Source organism: Trichoplusia ni, chromosome 1 (assembly GCF_003590095.1).
Source record: "Trichoplusia ni isolate ovarian cell line Hi5 chromosome 1, tn1, whole genome shotgun sequence".
Taxonomy (NCBI): domain Eukaryota; kingdom Metazoa; phylum Arthropoda; class Insecta; order Lepidoptera; family Noctuidae; genus Trichoplusia; species Trichoplusia ni.
In genome coordinates, this window is record NC_039478.1 from 5,909,312 (window position 1) to 5,936,537 (window position 27,226).

A 27,226-nucleotide genomic window follows, 5' to 3' on the forward strand; every position below is an offset into this window, starting at 1 on the left:
GAATGAAAGACTAGAAGGACAACTATTAGCGAATGTTTATTCATAGAAAACGTGCAAACATTGCAGTTCAATAAAAAATAAGTAACAAAGTTAGCAGCTTTTATATTATTTTAAAAACATCTCGTTTTTTAAAATAATTTATTTTGCAGATATAATTGACACTTTTGTGGACAACACAAACAAAATCGATGCATGATAATCTATTAAATCGAAATTATGATTGGAATGGATCAGCGGGTGCCTTAACTGTCTTGATAAAATGAATGCGAGGCCTCGGTTCCTATAAGCAGACATAGAAAAATAATCCTTGAACAATTAAATAGAGAAAACCCGAATTTATAATAAGTACTTACCAAAATTACAACATGTTAGTATTACAGTATTTATAACATTGATTAATTATTTACAAAATTACGTTGTGCGATGGAAAATTATTAGTTGACATACACTAATCTGTCGAAGTGTACAACATTATTCTCATACACACATTTACGTCACCATAATAATAAGTTTTAATAGAATTTATAATAATTTAAAAATATATCCATATGCAATACATACGTATGAAAGAAATCATGATAAATCCGAACAATAGAGAACAATTAGGATTTTAGTACAACAACTACATAAAAACTTTTTGGTATTTTGGTCATACAACTACGTCACGACAGTTAGGCCCTGTTTACACTTACTGCGGTTAGCGTGGGTTAGAGTATTTATAGTAGAAATATTTTATTTTCTATGAGAAATTGAATATTTCATTAGCTGTAAAATGTATCTTAAATGATACCAAAACTATCGACACACGAAAAAACTTCATGTAATACGTAGTAGGAATAGACGAATGAGGTAAATTAAAACATTACATACCTACTTGTAAAATTTTCTCTTATTAGGTACATACTTAAAAATGTAAAGCTACATAATGAAGTGTATAAAAATAGTGCGGCGATGGTCATGACAACTTATCGAATAATTACGCCTTGCGTTTAGACAAACTTCAAATTCGACTAAATCATCTATTTACTAAACGAATATCACACAGCTGTCAGTAAACTCGCGCGAAGTGCATGTGTACACGTATCTGACGTACCCAACATTCCAAGCAGACCAATAGGAAAAAGTGAACTATAAACAAATGAACGCAACAATGACGAAAACCATTTCTAAAATGCAATAATTACGAATCACAACTAAGAAGTGAAATCAATGTTAGTTGTGCTGATAAACTTAAAGTACTTAACCTAGCATCCTAAATGGACGATTTGGCTTCGCTATTGGCCTCTGAAACGTGGAGACGGTTTATCACATTGTCATAGTCTGGACATTTAGTAGTCATTTAGTTGACAGAATTTGTTGGGTTCCCTGAGGGTGAGGACGTTGTTGCAGAGGAGGCCTACGACAGGGTTCTCGAGGTTCTCGTATTTGGAGTTGGTTTCTGACGAGAGGCTGACGGCGCCGCTGCTATCGCCTTCGTAGGTGTTTTCTGTGTCATCGACGTTTTGCGAGCTAATGCTGGACTTGTCGTTCCTCTCGGGTTCTTTCTCGAGGCCGTAGTCGAACTTCTCGCCGTTCTTGTCGTTGTTGGCGAGGTCGATCCAGTGCGCGCGGTTGCTCTTCACCCTGTCGAGCATCGGCTGCAGAGCTGGCGATAGGACTGCGAACGCCTACAAGTATAATAAAGTCGTTTTAGTATAATAAAGAAATGTTTAAAAATTAAGACTTGTTGATTGAAAAACTTCTTATAACTCAAGAAACAAAAAAAACAGGGCAATTTTTATTGAATTTTGTTATTGTTAAGTATGTATGTACGTGAATGTTACAACAATATAGATTTTTAGGTGTTTAATTTTTAATATTATGATCATAGTTTACCTCGTAAATGGGCAGGCAGATGGTATCTATGAACTTGACCTGCATTGCTGGAAGCTCATCTTCCTTATCCCGGTTCATTATGTCCTGAAAGAAAATGGAAAAAAAAATGATATCATACCCATTTATTATTGCACGACATATTTATATTTTTTTACAATAATGGATTCCACACTGATAAATTTATTAAATACTTGTGTGGCGGAGATTTTACCTCACATGCACATAAATGCAGATTCAGAAAAGCATTCATGAATCCCACAAAAGCATGCCCTACGCGAAGATCGAACCCGCGACACGTCACGCACAGTGTGTTTAGCGTGATGACCACTTAGCCACGCCCACTCTAGGAATACGTACAGTCAGTCAAAGAAAAAAAAGATAATCATATGACAAAAAGAAAATTCTAAATCATGATGACAGTGTTTAAAACATTCTTCCATACGTTTGATTATTCTGCTGACGTTTTAATCATCCCTATTCTTGGTCATCATTGGCTAACTACTATACCATCCATTAACTACCTCCCAACAACAATCCTTGTACAACCACAAATCCACATTTAACTTACGATAGGAGTCAAATTCAGGTTCTGTCTCTCCAGGTCTCCCTGCCTGAAGAACTCTCCGGCGACCAGGGCTGCCACCCGTCTCTCGACTGGCCAGGGCTTGGTGATGGCGGCGAGGTCGCAGGCCGTCATGAGCATCGCCCGCAGCAGCCCGCGCCGGTCCTCGCACTCGCCCCATGACGGACTCACTTGACGTTCTTCGCTGACCAACTCGATGAAAGCTTTGCGTTTGCTGGAATAATAATTTTGGTTCTAGGTTTGGATAGGTTATGATAGATTTTGGTTTCGTTGGAGATTAAATTGGTGTATTATTAGTGATAATGCTGCCCTTGTTGCATTTGTCAGGTTGGGGTAAATTTGGGGCATACAAGTATTTTTATTTCTTGCGAGTCCTAGGTAATTGATATGGCTATGTAAGGGGAATTAAGTAAATTATTGTTTTCCTTAGGTCTTTAATTTAGTTCTTTTCAGAATTGTATTTGTAGCATATCTTCCTAATACCTCGGTGATATGGTAATATTGTGTGTTATACTATTATTTGGAATCAATAAGTACCTGAAATACACAGCTAAGTCGGTGGACAGGATAGCATCTTCGAGCACTTTGACGACCTTCTCGTAGTCGTCTGAGGACAGATTGAGCAGAATCTGGTTTCCAGGCGAGTTGAGGATCATGAGGCACTGGTCGAAGTGATGATGCTCCATCGTGGAGGTGGAGTACAGCTGTGCCAGCGGTGATGAAGCCCTGGAAGAATTTAAACAGGATTTATCATTATTTGATTACTGCTCTTATTGTATAGTTGGTGGACTCTGAATTTGGATGAAAAAGTGGGCACTTAAATTTTAGGTTTTATGTATAGAAAGCTAAGTAAAAATGATAAAAAAGTGAAAATAGCATAAATTGAATGGAAGAAGATATTAGAAAAAAAATATTTTAATGCTAAAATTGGGAGTTGCGAATAATAAAACAAGTATATTCATAAAAACATTATGAACTAACTTGATCTGAAAAGAGTTATTGGTCCCCCGATGATCAAGGTCGTGGCAGAGGCAGCCGATGATGAGCGCCAAGCACTCCAGCTCGCCGAATATCTTCCACCATTGTGTCTCCTGGAAAAGAGATATTTCTTTTATGAACAACTAAAGCTTAAATTTACCTCCAAATATACGAAATTATATTTATGACTTAATACTAAGTAAATAAGCGAAATGGAAATTATGTAGTTATAAAAAATAAACGAAATTAAGGATGTGATGGATACCAAAAAAAAATCCTTGTGTACTTATCAATACCAGGGCAATAAAGTTAATTAATTTAAATTCACTGAATCCGAAGCTGAAAATTGTTGATATATGCATATTGCAGTCAAAAACTTTACATTGCAAAAACGGTGATTTCCCTAAGGGGCAAGAAACGTGTTCGGAATCATAGCAGAAACAACTTGCTACATACATTTCAATGTAATAATCAAACTGTATAAAATTTATGGTTCTGTGTTATACGAATCTATATCTTTTTTACAATATTGTCTTTTCGTGGTTCCTCGAGGGATTTGTTTTCGAAAAATTGAACGAATGTTATTAAAATTAAATCTATAATAATTAACCATTATCACGAAACTCCTACATCACATAGGGTTTTATAATGATCTACGGATTTTATGCAAAGAAACAGACAAAATTTTCAGAACCGAAACCCATTCTAATTTTGGAAACATGATGGTAGATTATTTTGTAAGTAGGACTCTTTATTTTCATTTCCTTACTGAAAATTATTCTTCTTACTATGTAGAATTAGCATTGTATATATATTTCACCTCATAATTCTACACCTACTTGCTTGGGTTATTAATCAAAACCAAAATCAAAACCCACCGTCAATATAGCGAACATCATCTGCGCGACGTTGAACGCGTGTCTCCAGTTATGGTACGTTACATTGCGGTAATTCTTCTTGACGCTGAGCAGCCACCGGCAGAGGACGCTGTAATCAATGTGGAACCTCTCCACAAAGTCGAGATCGAGGAACATGCGGAGACAGGCGCGGAGCGTGTCGTCATCCGTCATGTCGATGTCGTCGAATGCTAGCTCGTGGAGACTGAAGTGAGCTGATGAGGGTATCCTTAACGTCTGCTGATAGAAATAATATTATTGTAAGTTTTATTTCTTTGTTTTCTTTTTTTGTTTGTGTGTGGTGTTGTGGTGAATCTAGTTTAATTTTTAATCAAATTCAAAAGGAGGACGTTCTCATTCGTCTGCTGTTTTTTTTTCCTTTTGGTATGTTTACTCGGCTATTGTTCCAGGGTTGTACAAAAGCCATACCACTACACCAGTTCTCAAAGTATGTTGCGGTTGTTAGTGAGATGACACTCTATAAAATGTAGCATGACATCTCACAACAGTCTTACATCAATAGATCTTCAGATGGCGAGAACAATGAAATCAATTTGGTAATAGTTAATTTAGTACGTTTCGAGCAAATTGTAAGCAAGTTTTGATGCATTGTGAACCTCGAATACTCCCGCTGAGCGAAGAGCAATAATTTTATACCAAAACACCCAGACAGTTAATTCAAACAAACAATACATTTCTTAAACGAAATTTCTTGATAAGTAGATTTGAAAAGCATTTAATATTCCAGTCCCATTCGTAAATAATACATAACTAGCAAATACCTCAAGCAAATTGCACCGGCATACACACACGAGGTAAATTAAAACGCGTTATCAATTAATACTCAGTAAATTATGTGAATATGTATGCAGTCGCAATATTAAATGTTCCACGTGAGATTCGCTTGGAATTTAATTACGCGCATTCAGGCTTCAGCAGCGAATTTAAATGGCCGAAACAATGTGGCATGTTCAATTACGAGACTCAAAGCTATGCTAACAGGCACCTGTGGTTTAACCAAGCGCCGTGATTTAGTTCTTTGCTTATTTGTTGGTATAACAAGTTTTTGTGTACATTGCGGAGCGATTATCAAAGTTTATGTCCATAGCTGTTATAAAACCGCAATGGATATCGTTACTCGAGATAATATTGATACATTACGTATTTTATATTACACAGTCGTTTAGTTATACGAATTTTGCTTCACAAAAAGCTTCCCTTATTTAAAGTACGTCTCAACAAAACGCAGACTAACTTTCCACGAACAATCATGACCCAAGTTGGGAAGCAAACCTGTTAACACAAACATGTTCATCTAATTACGGACTTTGTTAATTATATGACTGCTTCAGACGTTTCGCTTGAAGCCAACTACAAGTTGCAGCAACCAACGTACATTGAACACTTATGTAATAATCTCTTTGGAACTCTATAGCTGTTAAATAGGACTTTATTGTTGTGTGTTAAGGTTTGAATTAGTTTGTTTGTGTGTACAGATTAGTGTGTAATGTTCATTTGTGTTGTGAACCCACCCGTAGCCGTTGAGCGTCGTCTAATGATGCGGATGCGTGGTAACTCAGTACCTGCAATAACAAATAACATGTTCACATTTAATGGACCAAGTGAAATTATGCGTATGTGGGAAATGACTGGCTAATTTGTATGTTACGTAAGTACCTCTGTACTCAACGATAATGAATTCGAAAACTGTCTTTTGTACAGTTTTATTTCGGCTCGAATAAAACAACAATAAATCGGGAAAGTGGTACTATATCACAGCCAGATCGAATCCAAGTTTTCCCAAATGCATCTTTAGGAATTTTGCTCAGGTACTTATAAGTATGGCTATAGCCATCAAAAAGTTAAAAAGCGCAAATCTCTTTTACACAAAATGGATATGATTTAACATAGTTTGCAATTGCAATTTGATATCACTCCTACTAAAGTAAATACTTCCATTGAGAAATGGCGAGAAAAAAGTCATCTCACTGATAACATGCTAAAATGACCTATTTAGAGCATAATCAATCTTATTCCTTTACAATAAAATCGATATTAACTCACATCAAGCGTAACGCTCTGCTTGGCCATGGCTGTGATGGCCTTCTCGTACATATGCGTGTTGTGGATGCCCATGCCGCAGAATATCGCGAAAGCCTCCACGAAGTTCTCATCGTTCTTCGTGAACAGCAACTCGTCGAATTTGTTGACTAACTGTAATATAATAAAGAGAAAACATTAGCTATTGTACATAGGTACATCGTTTATTAAAAGCTTAAAAGCGAGTGCTAAAAAGTTTCGCAACCTTCACACCCTTTTAGATCTAGTTTGTAGATGTTTATTGTATATTCTTTAAGAGAAAGACTAGCAAATAATTGGCGATCATTATTTACCCTTTTAAATAGGCAGAGAAACAAATCGTTAATTTTCTGTCTATTTGGTAGGAATTTATGACTTTAGAAGCAATACTATTGTAACGTAAATGGAAAGAGCATTAGTTAATTCCGAAAATAGCATTCCTAACTTGGATATTATAGTAAACAGTACCTACATGCACTTGCAGACTAAATTTAAATATTATAAATTTTAACGACTAATTGATAAGGTGTATAAAACAGCTTTATTTCAAAGCCATTATGACACGGAGAGCAGTAACTCAAATCCGTATTAACCAAACTGCAAATTGCTAGCTAACAGTAGTAACAGTTGCAATAAAGACAATTAACCAACGGCAACTATAACGCAATTTCATTAAAATGAGAAATGTATGAGATTTGCTTAATTTTGGATACGATTAAGGTTGTATTAATTATTTTCAAAATTACATTGTGCGATGGAAAATTATTAGTTGACTCATAAACACATTTAAAAAGAGTGCTTGATTTGTTGAATTCATATTTCATTCATTTATAAAATACTCGTTCTTCCTTTCACCGTTAACAAGATCATTTGTTTGCAGGGCTGTCTGTCAAATTTTATCTGAAAATCGTTGTTTTTTATTTTTTATAATAGGTATATAAAATGTAATTTTGTTACATCAAATGTTTTTAATATTTGTGCACGAAATATGTGTACTGTGAATAATGTTATGTTCATGTACATATTTATAACGACTGTTGTTGTTATGATATATCTATAAATAAATTCTAAATAATTTTAGATTCTTGACTTTTTTAAACACACGCTAGGTAGAAAGCAAGTGCTGTTTATTCTTTGTAACATTTTCCAGTAACTCAATAGCCACTTATGACGTACTTTCGGTCGACCTAGAATCACGAAATTTGGCATAAAGCTAGCACTACGTCAGAACTCAAGACAAAGACGCAAAAATATGAATTCATAGTTTTGTAAGAGAACAGTACTAATTACACAACTCGCCGCATTTACAAACAAAAGTTAAGCAACGAAAACATCTGTTTATTAAACTTTCAGAAAGTGAACCAAAGTCTTGCCTTTATACATTTTTAATGTTTAAAACTGGGCTGAAAGTTAACGATACTCCAAGCTGATATAATTAGGTTTAAAAACAAACTTTCATTAAGAAATTGTTGTATTAACTGAATTAAGAAAACAACTCCAAGTTTGTAGACGACACACCAGAGTCGGAGCGACTTTTGAAGGACATATTTACTCTGGTGCGATATTTTTTTGCGAAATTAATTTTACTAAGTGGAATTATGAAGAACGATAAAGTTATAAAGTGTGATTTTACGGTTAATTTACCTACTGCTTTCAGAAAAATACGTCGTCAGTTCTTCACAGGTTTTTTACATTATCTAAACTACGATTTAAAAGTATTATCAACCTATAGGTCACTCATACCTACAACTAGATCCAGATAAACATTCACGTTGTATATGAAGTATTTTAAACTAGAGAAAACTTCAAACGAAACACAGAACTCTTCAGTTGAACATTTAAGTTAAATTAACTTGGTATTTAACTTGTCCGAGTAACAGCTTGAGATGCGGGCCGCTTTTTCGGTAATAAGTTGCGTAAGCGAAAACGACTGCATTTACGAGTATAACACTTTTCGACAATATGCAAAATATATGACGCATTGCGGAAACGACATGTTAATGCCCAATAATTCAGGGGATAAAATATAATAAGTGCCTGGAAATATAATATAAGTAAATTGCTTCACAAGATTATTATTATTCAAAGCTGTGTTCCATATCTTTTTTAATAACACCCCTGTCAAGTTACGCAGTTGACACATCTGAGTAATTTATTCGAAAAGACTATAGAGCCTCGTAAATCCAAAATCCGATGTATAAAACGTGTTTGCTCAACATTTTATAACAATTGTATGCAAGAACAATACACGGCAAACGCATAGTAAGTTATCACTCGAAGCGTCTTTCCTTTTGTTTGTGATAAATTGTCTTTTTAGAACTTTACTTAAGTAGGTATTGGTCTTGCAATAGTACGGAGTTAATTATCAAAATCCGCGTCGTTGTCGCCTAACCTTCTCTTACTCCGATCTGTATCCAGTTTCGGAGTGTCGCATCCAACCGCATTGCGCTACTGTTTTTATAACAATTGTACTTCACTCTATTTGAATTTTTCATTAATTCTACGTGACCACGTTGGCTAATAGCACGTTTTGCGCTTTAAATTTGTCAGTTTATAAAAACTTTTGGTTATTTTTTTGGATCCAATTACCATATTTCGGCACGTTTTAGATAACTTTTAAGTAATTGCCTACATATTTTAGCATTTTCTATACGATAATCTTTAATATGAGGAGAACAAGCATAAAATAAGAAAAGTTTCCGTTAAATTTGCAGCTTACCTGAATGACTCCGATAATCCTTCCTTCAGAATTCTTGATGGCCATGCAAAGTATTGTGTTGTGTTTAAATCCGGTGCCTTCGTCGACCGACGGATCAAAACGGGGATCTAAATAGGCATCCGCGATGTTCACCGTCTGAAAATAAACACGAAATGTTACTTCTAACAACATGATGTTAACAGGCAAATAATGTTCCCGCAAACCTGCACTTAACCTTCTCGAGAATGAATACGCTCGCGACTGTCATGAGAATACACAGTCAACTTGTCTGGGAAACAGTTTTAATGAACAAGCGAGAATTAGAGGAACGGCACTCGGGAAAAACTTTCAAATTACTATAGCCGTTGAATTAAAAGTTTCTCGAAGGGGCTTCACGATGTATTCTCGAGACACGATTAGAATTAGAATAAAATTTTGTGTAAGATAATATTATTAGTACCTATATATATTCTGACACACGTCACTTACTACAGTAACAAATTACAACAAAATTTTCAAAACAACATTTTACTAAGGTCTACAAATGTTTGTAATAATATACCAAAACTATTCAAAATCGTAGATTCAACGTCTTATGTCACCCCCGTTTTACTGTACAGTCCTTAAGCTAATCGTCCCACATTCTGCCGACAGTGTTCACAGTTATTAAGCTGAGTCGGCCGGACAAACAACCTTAGTAAGAGTTCCCTAAGATAGTTAACTCAAGAGCTCACTGTCACATCTAGTGGAAGCCGGAATAAAGGCTCTAGACAACGTAGCGGGCACTAATAGTGGCCAGACACTACAGCCAATTTATTTAAGTACTTAATATAAACAAACTTGCATGTTTCATTCCTTTGTTATTCAAATAAAGTAGCGGAGTTGCATATTATTTATTAGGCATGCTACTGCAAAATGCAAAACTTTGATAATATTTTTTATCTGTTTCATTCTCTGTGTTTCTTTTTCGTGATAAAAGATTTTGTATTTACAATTTAAGCCCCTATTTTTGTAGATTTTATAGTCGGGCAGCGAAAATAAGATTTAGAAATTTAAATTATCAAGTATATGGGCAGTCTTTTATGATATACAGTATTCAAGATATCATTTATTGCAAATCCTTTTGCAAAGAATAAAATGATACAAAACGCAAGTAGGTATGTATTACCATGTAAAATTCAAACCAATAACAATTGGTGTAGCTAAAACATCAATTTTTAAACAAGGCTCGCAGCAAAACTTTGTATTAACCTTTCACATCAGTAATGTTGACTGCAGTACCTAATAAAACACGATGTCACGCGTGGCTTTAGTTAACCGAGCCCTCATTGCCTCATTACCGATAATTGAGTATTTAACAAAAAAGCCAATTTTGACCGTCAGAGCTAAAAATGTTAGATACATATTATTAATATCTTTTTAAATCAATAAATATACGTAGATAAAACTCATCGAAGATGGTGAAACGTAATTGGGGCTAATTGACACTTGTGGGTAAAGACTTACCGATAAATGACGTCAGATTTCAACAGTTAAGTGATGCGGGATTACAACTTATTGTATCCTCTTATTTTTTTGTTTATGCGATTCAAGGAAAAATACTTAGCCAATATTTTTCTTGGAAATCTATACCTATACCTTAAAATGCCTTATTATTGGAAAATATCCTCATAGGTGTTAGTTTAGCGTTTATTTTTTCAGGCTAAACTACGGCCATTATTTTTCAGCAAAATCATCAAAATGTATAGAAATAGGTATAAGAGCTGAATCGTGTGACAAATAAGTGTGAGGGTCTCTGACTGCTGACTCAAGAGAACCTTATTACTGATAGCCTGACTTTGTTAGACCTAACTAAATATCGTAGATCTAATACTAACAATAGTGTAAACCGAGGTTAAAGAAGATGCTTATTCTGCATCGTTTTGTTAATAATGTTAATTTTGTGATTTGTATTTGGTATCCTTATTAATTCACTATTTGAGTATCATCGGTATTTGAGTAATTAAGGAGGAGTTCGTTCCTGAAAGTGATTTTATCCAAAAACATGACACTGGCATGGCAATTGTTTTTTTTTGGGAGATATGTTCATTACAGATGACAGAGTCTTACACAAAATGGGAGTTAAATGGAGTTTAACACTATTCCGTACAAATAAGCAGAAATTCATGATGTTTATATCTGATACACAGGCCTTCTATCACAATTTATGGAGATACAGCTTTGTGACAGACGGCCAGCCAACGAATCATCAGTGATAGAGCCTCAATTTCAGTCAATGGGTACGACCCCTAGATAATTCTTAGTAGTGGACCACTTAATAAAATAACTGAATTTCCATCTCACCTCGCCCGTAGTTGCGACATATCCCGTAATGCCGATGTTGATCGGGAATCTGCTCTCGTAAGGGGAAGTCCTCGGAGTTCCAAGGTCGGTATCGTCACCGGCTTCCAGGTCAAATACCCGGGAGAAACTGCCCTTCGACGCCTCGTGTACTAATAGTACCTGGAAATAAAAGGTATCGTTAGTTTAGGACAACGTTTCAAAATATATTACGTTCAGAGCTGGGCATGTCTCAAACGTTTCTTGATTAAATCGAAATTGTTTCTCTACTAATACTAGTTATTATTGCCCACGGATTTCCTAGCAATAATTTAAACTTGCCGTGGACAAATATTTTATACCTAGAATGTCGATTCACTAAAATACATTAACAAACATATTTGTGATATGAGCACAAAAAAAGTTACGAAAATATAATTGTTGAAAAATATAAATCATAAGAAAAACATTAATTTGGCAAAGGGTGTCTTAATTTGTGCACTGATTTAATGAATTTAATAAAGGCTAATCGTCGTTTGCGGCTCACAGTCGCGCATTTCAATATGTTATGCAAATTAAATATGACAGATACACTCCTTTATTTAAATGGAAATTAGATTTACATAATCCTAAACTTTAATCTGAATCCAGAAAATTTGTAGTTTTATTTTTATTAATTTAAACTTCGTATTTTTCTACTGAAACCACACAAATTCCAAGCTAAACTAAGAAACGGAACTAAGGCCTTCGATTACCAAAAACAGCATCAAAATTATCGATATTCTCTAAGATTAAAACAGTCATACAAAACGAAAGAAAACAACTTCCTAGTCGCGATCCGTTCTTCCTAGTCCCGAGGGTATTGTACCAATATAACATTAAAGTGTCTGTCGACACAGACGCGAGCAGTACGCACGTGTGAAAATAGTCACACAAGTCACAACTGCAATAAGAAGTACAGAACACAACTCCGGGTCTCCGATCGTATCCGATAAAACCGGCCGCGTTATCTGTTATTACGACTCTAACTGACCATTACAGGCTATTCGATATTTTTACGACCACCAATGACTATCAATGCGTAGTCTCTATTTTATACGGGATTCGAAACGTGAAATATAAAATTCTCGTAATTTTATGTTCGATTCACAAGTAATGAAACATGAATCGATTAGTATCGATTAAAGTACGTTTTGATGTTGTTTACGACTCTAGGCTAAATATTTTAATTGGAATTCACCAAGAACGGGCACAAAGTAACCAAACCGATATTAAACTTCAATATTGTCTTGCAAACAACGTTAATTGGTGGGGCAAAACGAAATTCGTATCGGCCAAGATAGTCTAGTCGATCGTCCGATTTAAAATTATTTTAGGGACTCGATTTGAATGCTAATTTTATTGTAGACTATATCGTGGGAAATCGATGTTAATATAATGCTAGCAGAAGCACACCTGGTCCGAGACACCTACATTTTATGTAAACAAAACGCGTAGTTGGTCAAACACCTATACCTAACGATTATGTTTATGTTCAGTGTAGCATAATAATACTTAACTTAAGGTTTTTATTTGTGTTTTTCTATTCCGCTTATTCACGGTTAATTAAAATAAGTAGGTATAGGATCATAATTGTGAATTAAATAAAGGTTTGCTCACGCGTATTTATCGGACCCAACCGGAGTCAAAAATCATCTTTAAAACATGAAAAATGAAAGAAGTCAATTGATTTTCAATTTTCACACTAATTACTCAAGGTCTCCAATGACCCTAAATTCATAATTACAAACAGTTACATATTTATGATATTTTGAGCCTGAGTGAAAACATACTGCTAGGTAAATGCTAAATCTCCTTCGAAACTTCTATCTCTTTGCAATTTCTGCCCACATTACTATTGTGATAGGAATGTGGGCAGAAGTTGCCAATTCTTTAAATTCCTGTACCTTTCCATCTAGGTGAAATTTCGATTACCTCAAATGATCTGTAATGTTGGGCTACTTTCACAGAACAAACCAAGTTCCATTAAAGGAGTTCGCGATATTTCTACACATTGTTCCTTCATAATTGAGTTTTCCTTGGAAACGGTCCAATAAAGTATTGCTTGAGGATGCTGGGTGGTCGTAATATAACCGGACACGTTTCATTCTGGACCTAATGATAAAGAAAGTCTCTCGTGTATGTATAAGATAGATTAGATATACATTACACTTTTTTAGTATATTCCTAATTTTTATACCACCCATTGTATCCGGGAACTAATTCTTATACTATACTAGCTATCCCAGCAAACGCTGTTTTGTCAAACAAATGAGTTTTAGGGCTTATGAAAACATAGATGTTGTCCGATTTCCAGACCTAAAAAGAACCTTCAAATGAAAAGTACTTTGCAAGTATATACATCAGTTTTTTTTTATTTAACCATGACACAAGTACGTTTCTTCAATGGCTGAGGACTTAAGTCTTAATTATTACGCATGCCTGCATGTACGAACTTGAAGATTGTGTAGAGGTATTCGTTTCAAGAATAATTGAGATCCATCAAAGACCTGCACTGCCATGGTGGATGATGGCTGTGAAATAAGTCTAATTAAAAACGTACCATATAATCCCATTATTACAGATTAAAAGATCTATAATCTTAATGACACAATCACTATAAAACGTAGTGTTAACGTATACAATCTGTTCTAAAACGTTCACAAAGTATTCCCCAGTCCCTAGAGCAGGGATGCCGTTGGTAAGCTTATCGCTTTCCATTCTCATTAGGGTTCTTGACACGCTTTTATCTAAATAAGCAGTTACCACGTAAACCCAAGTCTGGACTGGTTTTATCCTCCAAGTTATTTTGTTTACGCGGTATGTATTTTTATTAGTATAGTATACCATAGTTTGGGCGTAAATAACTATAGTCACCTTCCAAAGTATATGAGCGGTAGGACGAAGGACGTAGATGAAAGAAAATCTGTGTGTAGTATATTTATTCCACTCGACAATTCAATTTGCAATGAGGAACTGGGTTTTTTTTTATGACTGAGGTATCCTCTTAGACACCTACTTCCTCGGAGAAGAATGGGTAGTGATAGATAGGTAATTCACTTTTACCTTTACTTGAATGCTGTATTTCATTCGCTTGTGTGAACTAACATGTAAGGACGTAACTTTCTTTTGTACCATCTTGCTTGCTGGCCTGTTTGTACTGCATACTCATGCTTTTTTAAAAATAAATGATCTTAAACTCCTAATGACGACACGTAAACCGGAAAATTATAACTTAATTACAGGCTATTTTTAATGACTAATCGTAGGAAAGAAATATTGTTTTCTTTCTTTCCATAAAAAATACAATTAGATTTCTTCTTACAGATGGCGCTCATTATTATACATCAAATCACAAATATTTGCATAAACGTCAAATTAAATTAATTTCAAGAGTTTTCATCGAGCATTTATCATATGTTACATCTTTCATAACTTTTGCATACAAATGTTACTTAGGTATTTCTTTATTGGATAATAAAAGCAATTTTCAATGTAATGAGATCCTATAGACATTTTTTTCTAATATTTCAAGCGATTTAGAGTTCATTGTTTGAGTGATGATATCAATCCATCAGTTTTTATAAGACACTTGGGTAAAATATGTGATTATTTTGGAACATTCTTTATTGGCTATTGAAAAAATTTGCTGTACTAAAATATTTTCATGAAGAGTTTTTTAGCTGTACAAACAATGACATTTATTGAACCATTTTTTTGTTTGATAAGGCGCAGGAATTCTTGGATACTCACAGGAAGATGCTAGTTTCTGACTCTTACTGACTAAACCTGCATCGTCGTACAACGTCTCTTGTATTTGTTTAACGTGTGTGGGAATGTTTAGCTTTTCCCAGCCGATTCGTTTCTAGTTTTTTTGTTTACAATTAGATAAAATTACTTAGGTACTTTAGGCAACCAACATTTCTGAGTTAAATTATTATACAAAACCATTTTAGGGTGCGCTTTTGTGAAATTCCTATATTTTGACCAACATTTAGTAAAACGATCTTTTATTTAGGTCTAGTACAATATGCCAGACGAACATTCCCTAGGTAAATATTATACAAACCATTTCAGGTCGCACGCTCGTAAATTCAATGTATGATTGTTACAAACATTTAGTCGAATATTTAGAAATATTCAGTTCAATATGATTTTCTGATTCAATATGAAATAGCGTGCGGATAGAGTACTCCACGTAAGCTATCGAGTGTACAGACAACAACAAAAGTATTAACACTAGCCGATTTATTAAAAGCCAGTAGTTTTCATGACAACTAGGAAATGCAGGTTAGTTCACTTAAATGATGCAACGGTTTGGAACCCAACCAAAGTTCAACTCCCAACCCTGCGAGACCCGGTTAGCTTATGAGTAACTAGTGAAACTAGTCGGGAAATTCCAATAAATATGCGTCACCAAGCCGTTGCATAATTTAGTAGTATTATAAAATATGGTGTTTGGCAATCTTTAACCATACGTCATCATTGGCCTAGCCTTTTCCCAACTATGTTGGGGTCGGCTACCAGTCTAACCGGTTTCAGCTTAGTACCAGTGTTTTACAAAAAAAATCAATCTTTAACCATACGTATTAAACCATTTGTTTCCCTTAGCTTCATATTTATTTATTACTTGTTAACCAACTTATGTTGCTGGCTATACAAAGGCATCATTTGACAGGCCGTGGGAGTTATAAACGACCATTATGCATTTCCCCGCCCACAAACATAACGTGTATGCTTTACTATTTTAAAATGGAAAATATCTGAAAGCGTTTTATCATGTTATCATTAGAATTAGCGAATAAAATCCTTAAGATATATGTATATCCGTCCGCATATTGGATATCAAGCGATGATAATTTAAAATAATCTTTATTATGTTTTGTGATCGAAATGTACCGTATGATCGAAATGTAGTGTAATTTAGGGTGTATTCCACATCATGTGGTGAATTCGCAATTCGAAAACTAAATCTTTTACTGAAATATTGATTTTACTGTTCGTGTAGGAAATGGCGCACATTAATGATCCAATTAATAAACCCAATATTATTATTTTTATTTCATATACCTACCGTAGCACACCGAATTACAATATTTTAAATATAGAACCTAATTTTTGGACTTCATTGTTAATAGAATTTCATTTAAGTAGCCTGTCCCAAAACGAAAGTATTAACTACATAACGAAACTTAGCATTGACAAATGACTGACAGACATCGACACTACTTCTACAACGTTGTCTATATTTTACGATAATGCATAGTATTTCTAAGAAATTGCGATAAGTTGGCGAGCACCCAATAACCTGATACATTGTTACATACTGCGCAAACCTAAGCTCATGTAAAACAACAAATAAGGGATAAGTGCCAAAACGTTTACACATAAACATTAGCGTCTTGCGTATTTGTTTACAGATGACTTTATGTAAAAGGTTTTATTACAAACTTCAGTTTCCCTTTTTTGTCCGAGTTCAATAAGAGGGAGGTTCACAATTTGTCTGTAGTTCTTTTACTTCGGATTGGATAAAGCGATTTTGTTGATTATTTTCTGTCTGTCTGACTGACTGTCATTTGGTACCACAAAATACATCAGGTTCGGCTCAGTAGTTTTTACATGAAGTCGTTTGAATGTTGTTGTTGTTTAAAAAAAAAATACTTTAGAACAACATATGGAATTTCTTGAGGGTCCTATACCCGTAGTGACATTTTGTTAACGCAAAACTAGAGTCATTGATATTAACGTTTTGAAAGAACATGTGCAAGACTTACTTGTTTTTTTAGATCGAAAAATTAGTATGAATAAAAGAGCTTATAGAACGCCTAAGACGTAGATAGACTACTAAACAGAGCTAACAAGCTGTGACGCCACTCTAATTTGTAAGCCGAATAATAAATTGGTTTTAACATTTAAGAGGCATTCCGTTTTAGTGAGACGCGCCAGAATTACTTAGGAAATTAATATATTTAACACTTAATTAAACCTTAGCGTATTAATCTTAAATATAAAGCACTAATCCTTTCAAGTGTCAGTAGCGAGTATTAATAGTCATCTTTGAATCCGCGTCTGACCGTAGTAAATTTTACGATATAAGTCGACTACCAACTTCAAAAGACGTCATAGCAAACGTGTTAAAAGTAAAAACAATTTTGCACGCCATGGACTACTGAGTAGGTACCTAAGTGATATATCACATGCGGGTCATGTTATAATGTAAGTTTCTTAGGCTACGTTACCACAACACTTCATGATCACAACACTTATACATCACCCTCATAGGAAAAGTGAGAAATCATTTCGTATTAGTCGACTCAAAGCGAAATTGACATGTAAAAGTGATGATATATCCTAATAACAGATTAAATGATTTCATATCATTCCCCTTCCCAATCCCTCCTATTATGAAAAAGTGATTAACACAATTCATTAATTACTTTTCAATACCTCATATATTATTCCGTGTGACGTTAATATTATTAAAATAATAAAATTACTAACAACGGGAGTCATTAAAAAATGAATACAATGGAAAATCAGCTGCTTTGAGTGACAAATAAAGTTGAACAGCTTTCCGGGTATCAGGGGTAAATGAATCATAATACTTGCATAATTTACTTTAAAACAAATGTCAGTGTATAAGAATTGAATGCACCTATGCTTCACTGGATTTGTATCCAAGACAATGTGTAGCTAACGCCTAGTACTGAAAAGCACCTTAGCTTCAATATTCTTATATAATGGTTTTTCCCATTTTTTTTTTGGCCTAGCCTTTTTCCCTACTTTGTTGGGGTCGGCTACCAGTCCAACCGGTTTCAGCTAAGTACCAGTGTTTTACAAAGAGCAACTGCCTCTCTGACCTCCTCAAGCCAGTTACCTGGGCAACACGATACCCCTTGGTTAGACTGGTTGTCAGACTTTTTCAAGCTTCTGACTACCTGTAACGAATGTCAAAGATGTAGGATTAACAGCCGGGAAGCAATAAAAAATTTAACGTGCCTTCCGAAACACGGAGGAACTTGTTATGACAAAGATGGTCACCCATCTACGGACCAACCGCGTCAAGCATAGCTTAACATGTGATCGATTCACTTATGCGGTTATAGCTTAGCCACGAGCTCCTCCAATTACCACCAGAATATGACTGAGATAGCAAAACTCATTGGTGCTCTAGCATAGTACCATATTGCTGTATACGAATACTGTACAAACATGTACGTCATCTTCAACAAAATTACTTACAGGTATTAAGAAACTGGTTTATAATTCCATCTTCAGTTTTGCAATGAGTAATGATTGCGATGCTCAGAGATAAGCCTTAATTTGTATTCTACCTTCAGTCTGACCGCAATAGGAGCGCTTGGCGCCACTGCGACGTTTCAATCATCATTAGATACTAACGATTATTTACACAGAGGAAAAATAAGACTAGCTTTTAATTATCTCGTATCAACGAAACATTGTACCGGTCCTTTTGCGTTATTTTAGTTGTATTGTGTTACATAACAATATTAAAAAACACGTCTGGGTTCTTTTTGCGTAATTGTTAAAATTACGACACTAACATAGTTTCATTCTATATTTTAATAAAAACTAATATCCAAGCTAAAGGATTAAATAGCGCTTCAAAAATAATTGGAAACGTGTAAATATAATTGTGGGAATAAATTTTATTTATTTCAGATATGAGAATATCGCTATTTAGTCTCATACAGAATAACAAACAGACTATAAAACAGTTGACTGGTGACAATCAGTCGAAAGGCTTCTTCTATAACAGTACTAAAAAACCTTAAGCAGAACAGTTTTCATTGTGCAAGCAGGAAACCACTATTTGCCTTACAGAGCACCCTCTCGCTTCCTCAACGGCAACAGCCCTGGTTTACGAGAGCTCTTGGTATAGATACTGGTCTATCAAAGTAAAGAGTTGCAACGCATTTCAAAGCGGCGCCACTATAAATTTACATTTTTGTGCCGTCTTCCAACTATTCATTATGCAATGTGACTACCAAGATATCCATCTCATGAACTTAATTTTTTGACGATACAATTTGAGCGCGTTTAAGCGGAAACTACTCAGCAGATTTGGATTAGGTACATTTTAATATATAAACTTTATAATCATAATTCACCCAATATTCAAAATTCTTCTCATTTATAGTCGGAATGCGCGGCGAGGCGGCTAATATTAATAATATATATCTATTTAATTGCATTAATTGCTTTTTTGTACAGAATGGAATCATCAACGTAAATCAAAATTTTATTTCATGCGTCGATCCATTTCGGTACCAACGGTATACTACACTTTAATATATTTATTGCAACTTTGGATGCGTGACAGCACTATACATCATATAGTCGTATCTCTTTCACAACACTACTTTTGGCGGTTGGTCGGCCTATCGGTGGACCAATTAGAAGTTGGTCGAAACAAACTGATTTAGCCTCATTCGCGTCGTTCGCCGACATAGGAAACATGAGTCTATGGGGACAGTTCGTAATTAACGCGCCACTTCACGTCACGCCGTTTTGCACAGCTAGGCCAACGTATGGGACTTGTAATACTAGCAGAATAATTGACATCATGGGGTCTTTGTATGTTATTGAGAACGAACTTGTGTGACTTCACTTTGTCCACGAGTTACAATTAGTTACCGCCGCAGTTAAACCCATGAATATGGTTGTCGTGATAAAGGTTGTATGTAATTCTTTGTGACTTCAGTTGCCGTTGTACTACTAAAGTTGTACAGTGGTTAAAAAAAACGACTCCCGCACTAAAGAACTTAATATTTAGCCTTATGCAGCAGGTTCCACGACTCAGGACAAGCTTTCGTGGGTCAGAGAAATGCTTGTCCTACGCGTGGATTGAGACCTGAGGCACCTATACCACTCGGCTGCTCATAGTGCTTATAGGACATATTTTTTAGCTTCGTTTTATGTCCTAATTCTTATCTTAATGTAATTACTTTTATTAACTTGTTTATAAACAATGCGAGATCATCTTACATCATAAAAACTAAATATAATATGCCTCTATGGACTGCAATATTTACATTGACCCACCATCACGCACTCTTGCCAACTGTCTATCTTCATTCCTATCATATCATTAAGTTGTGCAATACATTTCTATATACATACATAAACATAAACAACATACGTACGTGTATATACCGCGTTTCATTTAAATAGTACGCTTTTTAGCGTTCCGTTGCTCACGGGTAACCCTATTCCGAATCCTTTACCGAGACACCGACGTCTGTCTGTCTGTCACTAGGCAGTATTTTATGTAAAGAGATTACCAGGCTTCACAAGTTTTGGATTTTGTTGCCGCTACATCAACCATTACTAAAAATTTGATGGGTGACCAATATTGTTTGTAAATCCTATTTTACTGAACCCGTACTTTCGCGAGTCTGATTCGGTCTGAGACGAATGAATAAAATGAAAATAATTTTGTGTCCCGCATTGCGTTAAAAATCACGGAAATATGTAATTAAAAAGTTAAAATAAGTCAAAGACTTTGACTTTGACAAAAGAGTAGTAATTAATACAAAAACCGAAATCAGTTACAAACGTTAGTGTCACCTGCACATCAATAAATCTTCGTTAAAATAATATCAACCATCATGAATTATTATATCTCTCCGTAAAGGCAATGGTCAGGTTTATCCTTTGTACAAGCTACAGTGAGCTATGACTGTATAAATAATATTGTAAATTGCATAATTAAGCTTTCATCCACAAACATTTAAATACACCGTCACCATTATCCTTTCAAAATGCTAATTAACAATTTTGACAAACATTGTGGAAGGTATAACTCATATTAACCACTTTTATTTTTCAGTAAATTAAAATGTCTGTGTCATTTCCATAAAACAAATGAAAAAAGTTCATTATTAATTTTGATGAGCACTGGGTATTATCCTTTTTCAGGTTAAGAGGCTTTAAAGTTTTAGAGCGGACCACATTAACATCTTTACACAGACAAATATTATTACCGGCTACGTTAGTATAATGGTGGATCTAAAACAATAACATTTCAAAAACAACGTGGTTATGAAGTACGCTAAGTTTAATGGAGCTATAAAATAATTTTCACCTCAATTTAATGGAAAATTAATTAGAATAAAGGTCGCATTAAACTTCCGTATTATAAACATTAGTAGGGATAAAATTGTCGTTAAATTACAATTAAAAGGAGCCTTTTAAAGCGTGTTTTCAAATAAACTTGGGGGTCAATCTTGATAAAATTTAATGCGAAACAAATTGTCCCTGTTTTGCTAATTACTTCCGAGAACGACATCGTCAGTATCTAAATTGCTTTTAACAGTGTTACTCTTTTAGATGGTTAGGAATATAAGAATTTAAATGATCTGTAATACTTTAAGTACTAAAAAGCAATTTTAGGAGGTTATTTTTTTACTAATTAAAACCTTGTTGGACTGAGAGAGAAATAGACTTAAGATACAAAACAAAAATATAATAACATTCAATCATTAGTTCGCTAAAAAAAAAATCGGAAAATGTCCAATATGTCATGTTACTTCATACAACACACTTCATTTGCTTTCCTTAGCAACAACATTAACCATACCAAAAAGGACATTACTTATACCCAATAAATTAATCACTAACGTGTTCACATCGCTCATCATCGCAGACAATAATCGTTCACCTACCTAGTTACTCCCAATTTGCTAACAATAGCTAAGCCTCCTTTCATGTAGAAATTGATTTACTAAACAAAGGCAGGACTAAGGACAATTGATAGTTCGTTAGTTACTTATGATCGGATTTCCGAGGATATAATACTAATTATAGTTTGTATCGTCGGGCATCTTGGATTGAAGCCCTTATGATCTTGTTTCTATTAATAGAACGCTCAAATAGACCAAATTGGGTACGATAATATTGGGTCCTTGGATTAAACTGAAACTACTTTTGCCGATTGGAGTTTGAGTCGTGTTTATCTTCAGCTATTTTGTTTCAACGGACAGCTGAGTGGTTGAGGTCACCACTACAAATTTTCCAAGGAGCGACACAAGGTTTAAAGCTAATAGCGCGGCAGCCTTTCTTTTTTATTTAAATCCTCTATTAGATGTTTTGAATGTGTAAAATAGGGTTTTAAATTGAATCTAAAAATATTAGAACAGAAAGACAAGGCATTAGATAAAAATAATAATTTCAAAACCATTTCATAAGAAGGACCTCACGTCACGTTTGGTGATATAGCATAAGATATCGCTTCTCGTCTTTTTAGCTAAGATCAAAGTGTAAAAAAAGCATTAGATAACTAAATTATTTTGTAAAAGTTATATTTAATTAAGTTAAGTAATGAAAAATAGAGCAACCTAAAAAGAAATATATTTTCCTTGAACTGAAAACTCGCTAGGAAAAGTTCAAAGTATATTTTAAATCAGTTTAAGTGTAACGTATTGGTTCACATATAGACTGCATTGGAACGGTACAGTACGAATTTATGCAAAGCTGGAGAGGCTTTAAATAAACTTAATAATGCACTTTATATTCACAGAAATAAATGGAACTTAGAACAGTTTTAGACGATAAAAACTCTTTTAGAATAGACTAACTTTCATTGTGAACTTTTGTAGAGATATGAGAATAAGAAATTGCATGAATTCATAAATGCCTTCATAAATTTAACTTTTTGTGTGTATGACCAAATTCTTAAACGTCGATAAGTTGTAAGTCGCTGCCAAGTCGAGACCAACATTAAACACAAGCAGGTCAAGTGCGAGTCAGACACATAACACTTAGGGTTCCGTGCAAATAGGCTTAAGAAACTATTGCTTAATTTTGTGTTAAAAGGGAAAATAAATATTTAATATCTGAATATTTAACTTTAAACTGATTTACTGCAAAACATGGTCCAATCAAGAGATACCGTGAGAGACTGATTACAGACGGATTATAATAGGGTTCCGTTTGCACCCGATTAATCTATTGATGCCATGGCATTTATACAATAATAACATTGACAGTCAGTATCTCCGCTGTTTTCAATTGAAACCACATGTAACAACAAAATTGTAATACTCATTGAAATATCAAACAAAAGATATGAATGTTAATCAAGTTGATGTAAATTTAACACCTTTTGGCCCTTTTTGACGATATTCAAAGCTGCTTGATTCATTGGACCGGAAAGCGGATTAATTCCTATTCACAGTGAATGAGAGAATATTTGGATGTTTGAATATAATTTAAAACAAATATACCCGTCTATTTGTTCTTAATGTAATCGGTTGAAGGTTGAATAAATATGATGAATGAATGGTAAGACTCTTTGTGTACGTGGCAACGTAAGCCGAAAATTCTGACTTTATGACTAATAATAATAGTGCCAAATGTCCGCTGTCCTTAAAATTACTTAAATTATTGTGTCACTCATTATAACAAAGTTATCGTTTATTTATTTGCAAGCGCAAGCTAGCATGGGACAGTGGCACAGACAGTCTAAAAGTTGGACGCATGGTCACTTAACCTATACGCTGTCTTGTCTACAATGATACGTGCTCATATTTTGGAAACTATGAGTTTGTATTCAGCGCTAAAGCTGAAATGGACGCGGCCATTTTCTCTGAGTGGACAGCAAGACTCAAAAACGTCATCATACATCATCTACGTTTATACATCTTGATCCATCAGCACTGGCCGTCAGCTGTCGCTCAGCGTGACAGAGAAACCAGCCTTAGTGACCAATGTCATTGGGTGTCGGAGGCTTACTTCTAAGAAGGGCTTTATAAACACCTGAGTATTTAAGCACATTTAATATATTAATTTCATGACTAAATATCGTGTTTATTCGTGGTCCTTAATGTTTTTGCTGCCAATTTGGGTCGATACCAAATACGGGTGATAAAGTTAATTAATTTTAGATAAAACCCGTCGCCTTACGTGTAAGCACCTCTACAATCCATTACCTCAACATTTATGGTAAAAACAGTTCAAACGTTTCATTACGAAAACAAGTAAAATTAATTTTCAAGTCTCAAAGCATTTCGAATGAAAATGAAATTGATATTAAAAGTCGACCCAAATTGTTCGTTGATTGAATGAATCAATTTATCAAACTTATTCCGATATTGAAATTCGTTTTCAATCATGAAGCGCGGTAATAATGAACACCGCTAAGATATTGGGAACAGCTTTTCTCGCAAGGATAATTAAATTGAACGGTTTCAAAGGGATAATTCAAATACAAGACATGATGTCTTTAATTTCATTTGGGATAAAGAGCAGTGACGGCAACCCAAAATCTACTGACTAAAATTCAAATAAGAAATATAGATTTCTTCAAAACAAGCATTTGTCAATTTGATATCGGCATCAGATCAGCCTCAAAAATAGCATATGGAAACCGACCAACAAATTCAACTTGCAATTGCAATTCAACCGACTTCAAACAAAGAAACTGGTGAAGATAAGAAAAGCGTTAAAAAATATTGATCGCAACCTAAAGTAAAATTCTGGTACATTTTAAGCAAGTCTCTCCGATAAACAAACATGTAAATAGTTGCGATAACTTCGGGATCGCATATCGGCTCGCTTTACCCGAGTTAGTAGGGATTACTAAGTTTTTTTGGGATTCCGCGATACCCTTTCCAACTTTCCATTTCGACTAATAAGATAAACTATATTTGGGAGTTACTTCGTGTATTATCTGGTACGTTACCTGTACTCTTTGAGGCGTGTACCTAGATTATGAACGAGCAAATCGACTGGAATGACGTAATGACAATTAAGTGGGTGTAGTTGAAAGTACTGAGTGCTCATGGGACATGATTTATGGGTTTTCGTAATCAGAAAAATAGATACTATTTTGGAAGAATTCAACCTCACCAATGATGTTGCCATTGGTGTAGTCAACTATTGGGCAAAAAATTACCTACGATACGCTAAAAGAAACTACATTCAAGGGAACGTTTATAAAGCTCCGGGCTGAGCTACATTTACATTATACAAAATAATCTCACATACCTGTACCCGCTGGCATCGAATCAAGCTCTGCGTGTGGGTTAGTATCCTCAGCACCATGTGCTCGATCGTGCTCTGTTCTTCGAACACCATCCTGGCGAGGTCCAACAGGACCTGATTCCTCTTGACCTCCAACTGCGATCTCTCGTAGAGCTGGGCATTCCGCAGCCCGATGCCGCAGAATTGGAGATATGAAGCGAACACTTTCTCGTCGTTGACCGTGAAAGGTCCGTCGCTTTGTTTGTTTATAACCTGTAAGAGAATCGCGATTAGCGTTTGGTATTATTTTTAGTTATCGTTGTTACAAAAATTTACTTAATTTTCTTAGAATGATCTAATACTGTATTAAATATTTTTACAAACCGCAATGAGGCAATCAAAAGGTTAGTTCCGAAAATTACAATTGAAATTGTTCATAAAATAAAACGTAACTAAAACTACAAACCCCATTTCAATATTAATCGCTTGTAAAACTATTTACGTCCAACAATCTTGTTTAATTGAAAAGATGCAATATTTTATTTTAAGAACTTAAAAAGCGAGTCTAATTCGTTTTCCCCCAGGGGACATTGTTGATGGGATAGATAATACAAAGTTTTGCAAACATTTCACCGAGCAATTTCAATTCCACTTTGGAATATTTATAACTTAATACGCTTAGGGTGCCGGGAACTTTTTTGATTTCATCTTTTCTTCGCTAAGCTCTCATTTCGCCGTTTTACCAGATTTTTTGAAGCAACATTTTAATGTAAACAGACCAAAGTTTACTTTGAATGAGACTTTTGGCAAACATGATTAGTTGAGAGGGCTGGATGGATTCTTTGTCTTTTTTAAGGTCAAAATCGAAGAATTTTACATTCTCATAAGAACTGCGTACAATACAAACTGGTTACATACCTGGGCAACACCAATAACCTCTCCATTAATGTCCTTAATGGGCATGCAGAGAAGTGACCTCGTTTTGTAACCCGTCTGTTGGTCAATGTCGTGGTTAAACCTCTCGTCCTGCAACAACGTAGAAACACTATTTAAATACAATTTCATACTTTCTTTGTTCCTAACATTTAGGTTCGTCGTAGAAGCTTCAAATTTAGGGTTTTAACCAAATGTTGGGAATATACAAAGGATATTTTTGGACTGTCCTAGTTTCAACTGGTTTTAGTTAAATCAAATTCGCTTTTAATATCGACACACCGCGTTCACAGATTACTGAGCTTGATTTGTCTAGAGGCCATACAAACAAGGCATCCTATGGCTTGAGTGACAGGAATGAAATGTTTTTTTTTTTAAACTCACGAATAATTAGACTACAAAAATTTTCTCGTGGTTTACTTGCTGCTACTTCTATGTTGACCTCAATTGGTTGTACAACAATTTAGCCATCGCAATAATGCCTATACTTATGGTTCGTACAAGATGCTCCAAAACCATGCCTCCTTAGACAAGAGTAATTGAACAATCATTATCTCGTTTAAATCGGGATCTAAACGAAGCACAGAAACTGGGCCGAGTAATCGGAGTCGTGGTAGTGACCGCAGACCACATCTGTCCACAGGCAGGCGCCATACAACGGACTCAATATTATTGCTTCTTCTGCAACTTGCTTACTTATCCGGAAATTAAATGCCATTCATCTCTATTTATTTCACACGATGGTCCCACGTTTCCAGTTGCTATGCACCGATTTAAATGAGCTTTCCGTGGTAACAAAAGAAATGGAAGATTTTATTCAATATTGAATACGGTAATCGA

The 27,226-nt window shown here is 34.9% G+C and overlaps 1 protein-coding gene across 2 annotated transcripts; it reads right to left on the minus strand.

Moving 5' to 3' along the window:
* Nucleotides 1-17: 17 nt before the first annotated feature.
* LOC113491895 (dual 3',5'-cyclic-AMP and -GMP phosphodiesterase 11-like) lies at nucleotides 18-26,574 on the minus strand. 2 transcript variants are annotated; one of them, XM_026869108.1, is made up of 12 exons: nucleotides 26,372-26,574; nucleotides 25,478-25,726; nucleotides 11,453-11,611; nucleotides 9,131-9,265; nucleotides 6,397-6,546; nucleotides 5,865-5,915; nucleotides 4,315-4,569; nucleotides 3,440-3,549; nucleotides 2,996-3,184; nucleotides 2,444-2,672; nucleotides 1,876-1,959; nucleotides 18-1,667 (listed from the first exon to the last, which is right to left on the minus strand). In XM_026869108.1, exons 1-12 carry the CDS (start codon nucleotides 26,516-26,518, stop codon nucleotides 1,329-1,331), a joined length of 2,097 nt encoding a protein of 698 aa, XP_026724909.1. In that variant the 5' UTR covers nucleotides 26,519-26,574; the 3' UTR covers nucleotides 18-1,328. The 2 variants fall into 2 exon arrangements, with proteins under 2 accessions (XP_026724909.1, XP_026724903.1); XM_026869102.1 differs by having other exon boundaries at nucleotides 4,315-4,572; nucleotides 26,372-26,573.
* Nucleotides 26,575-27,226: the final 652 nt, after the last annotated feature.

Coding starts and splice junctions, on each gene's coding strand:
- LOC113491895 (XM_026869102.1), bottom strand. CDS start 26,518: ATGAAATTGTATTTAAATAGTGTTTCTACGTTGTTGCAGGACGAGAGG. Junction 3,550..4,314: donor TGATGTTCGCTATATTGACG/GTGGGTTTTGAT, acceptor TCTCTTTTCCAG/GAGACACAATGGTGGAAGAT. Junction 1,960..2,443: donor ACCTGAATTTGACTCCTATC/GTAAGTTAAATG, acceptor ATTTTCTTTCAG/GACATAATGAACCGGGATAA.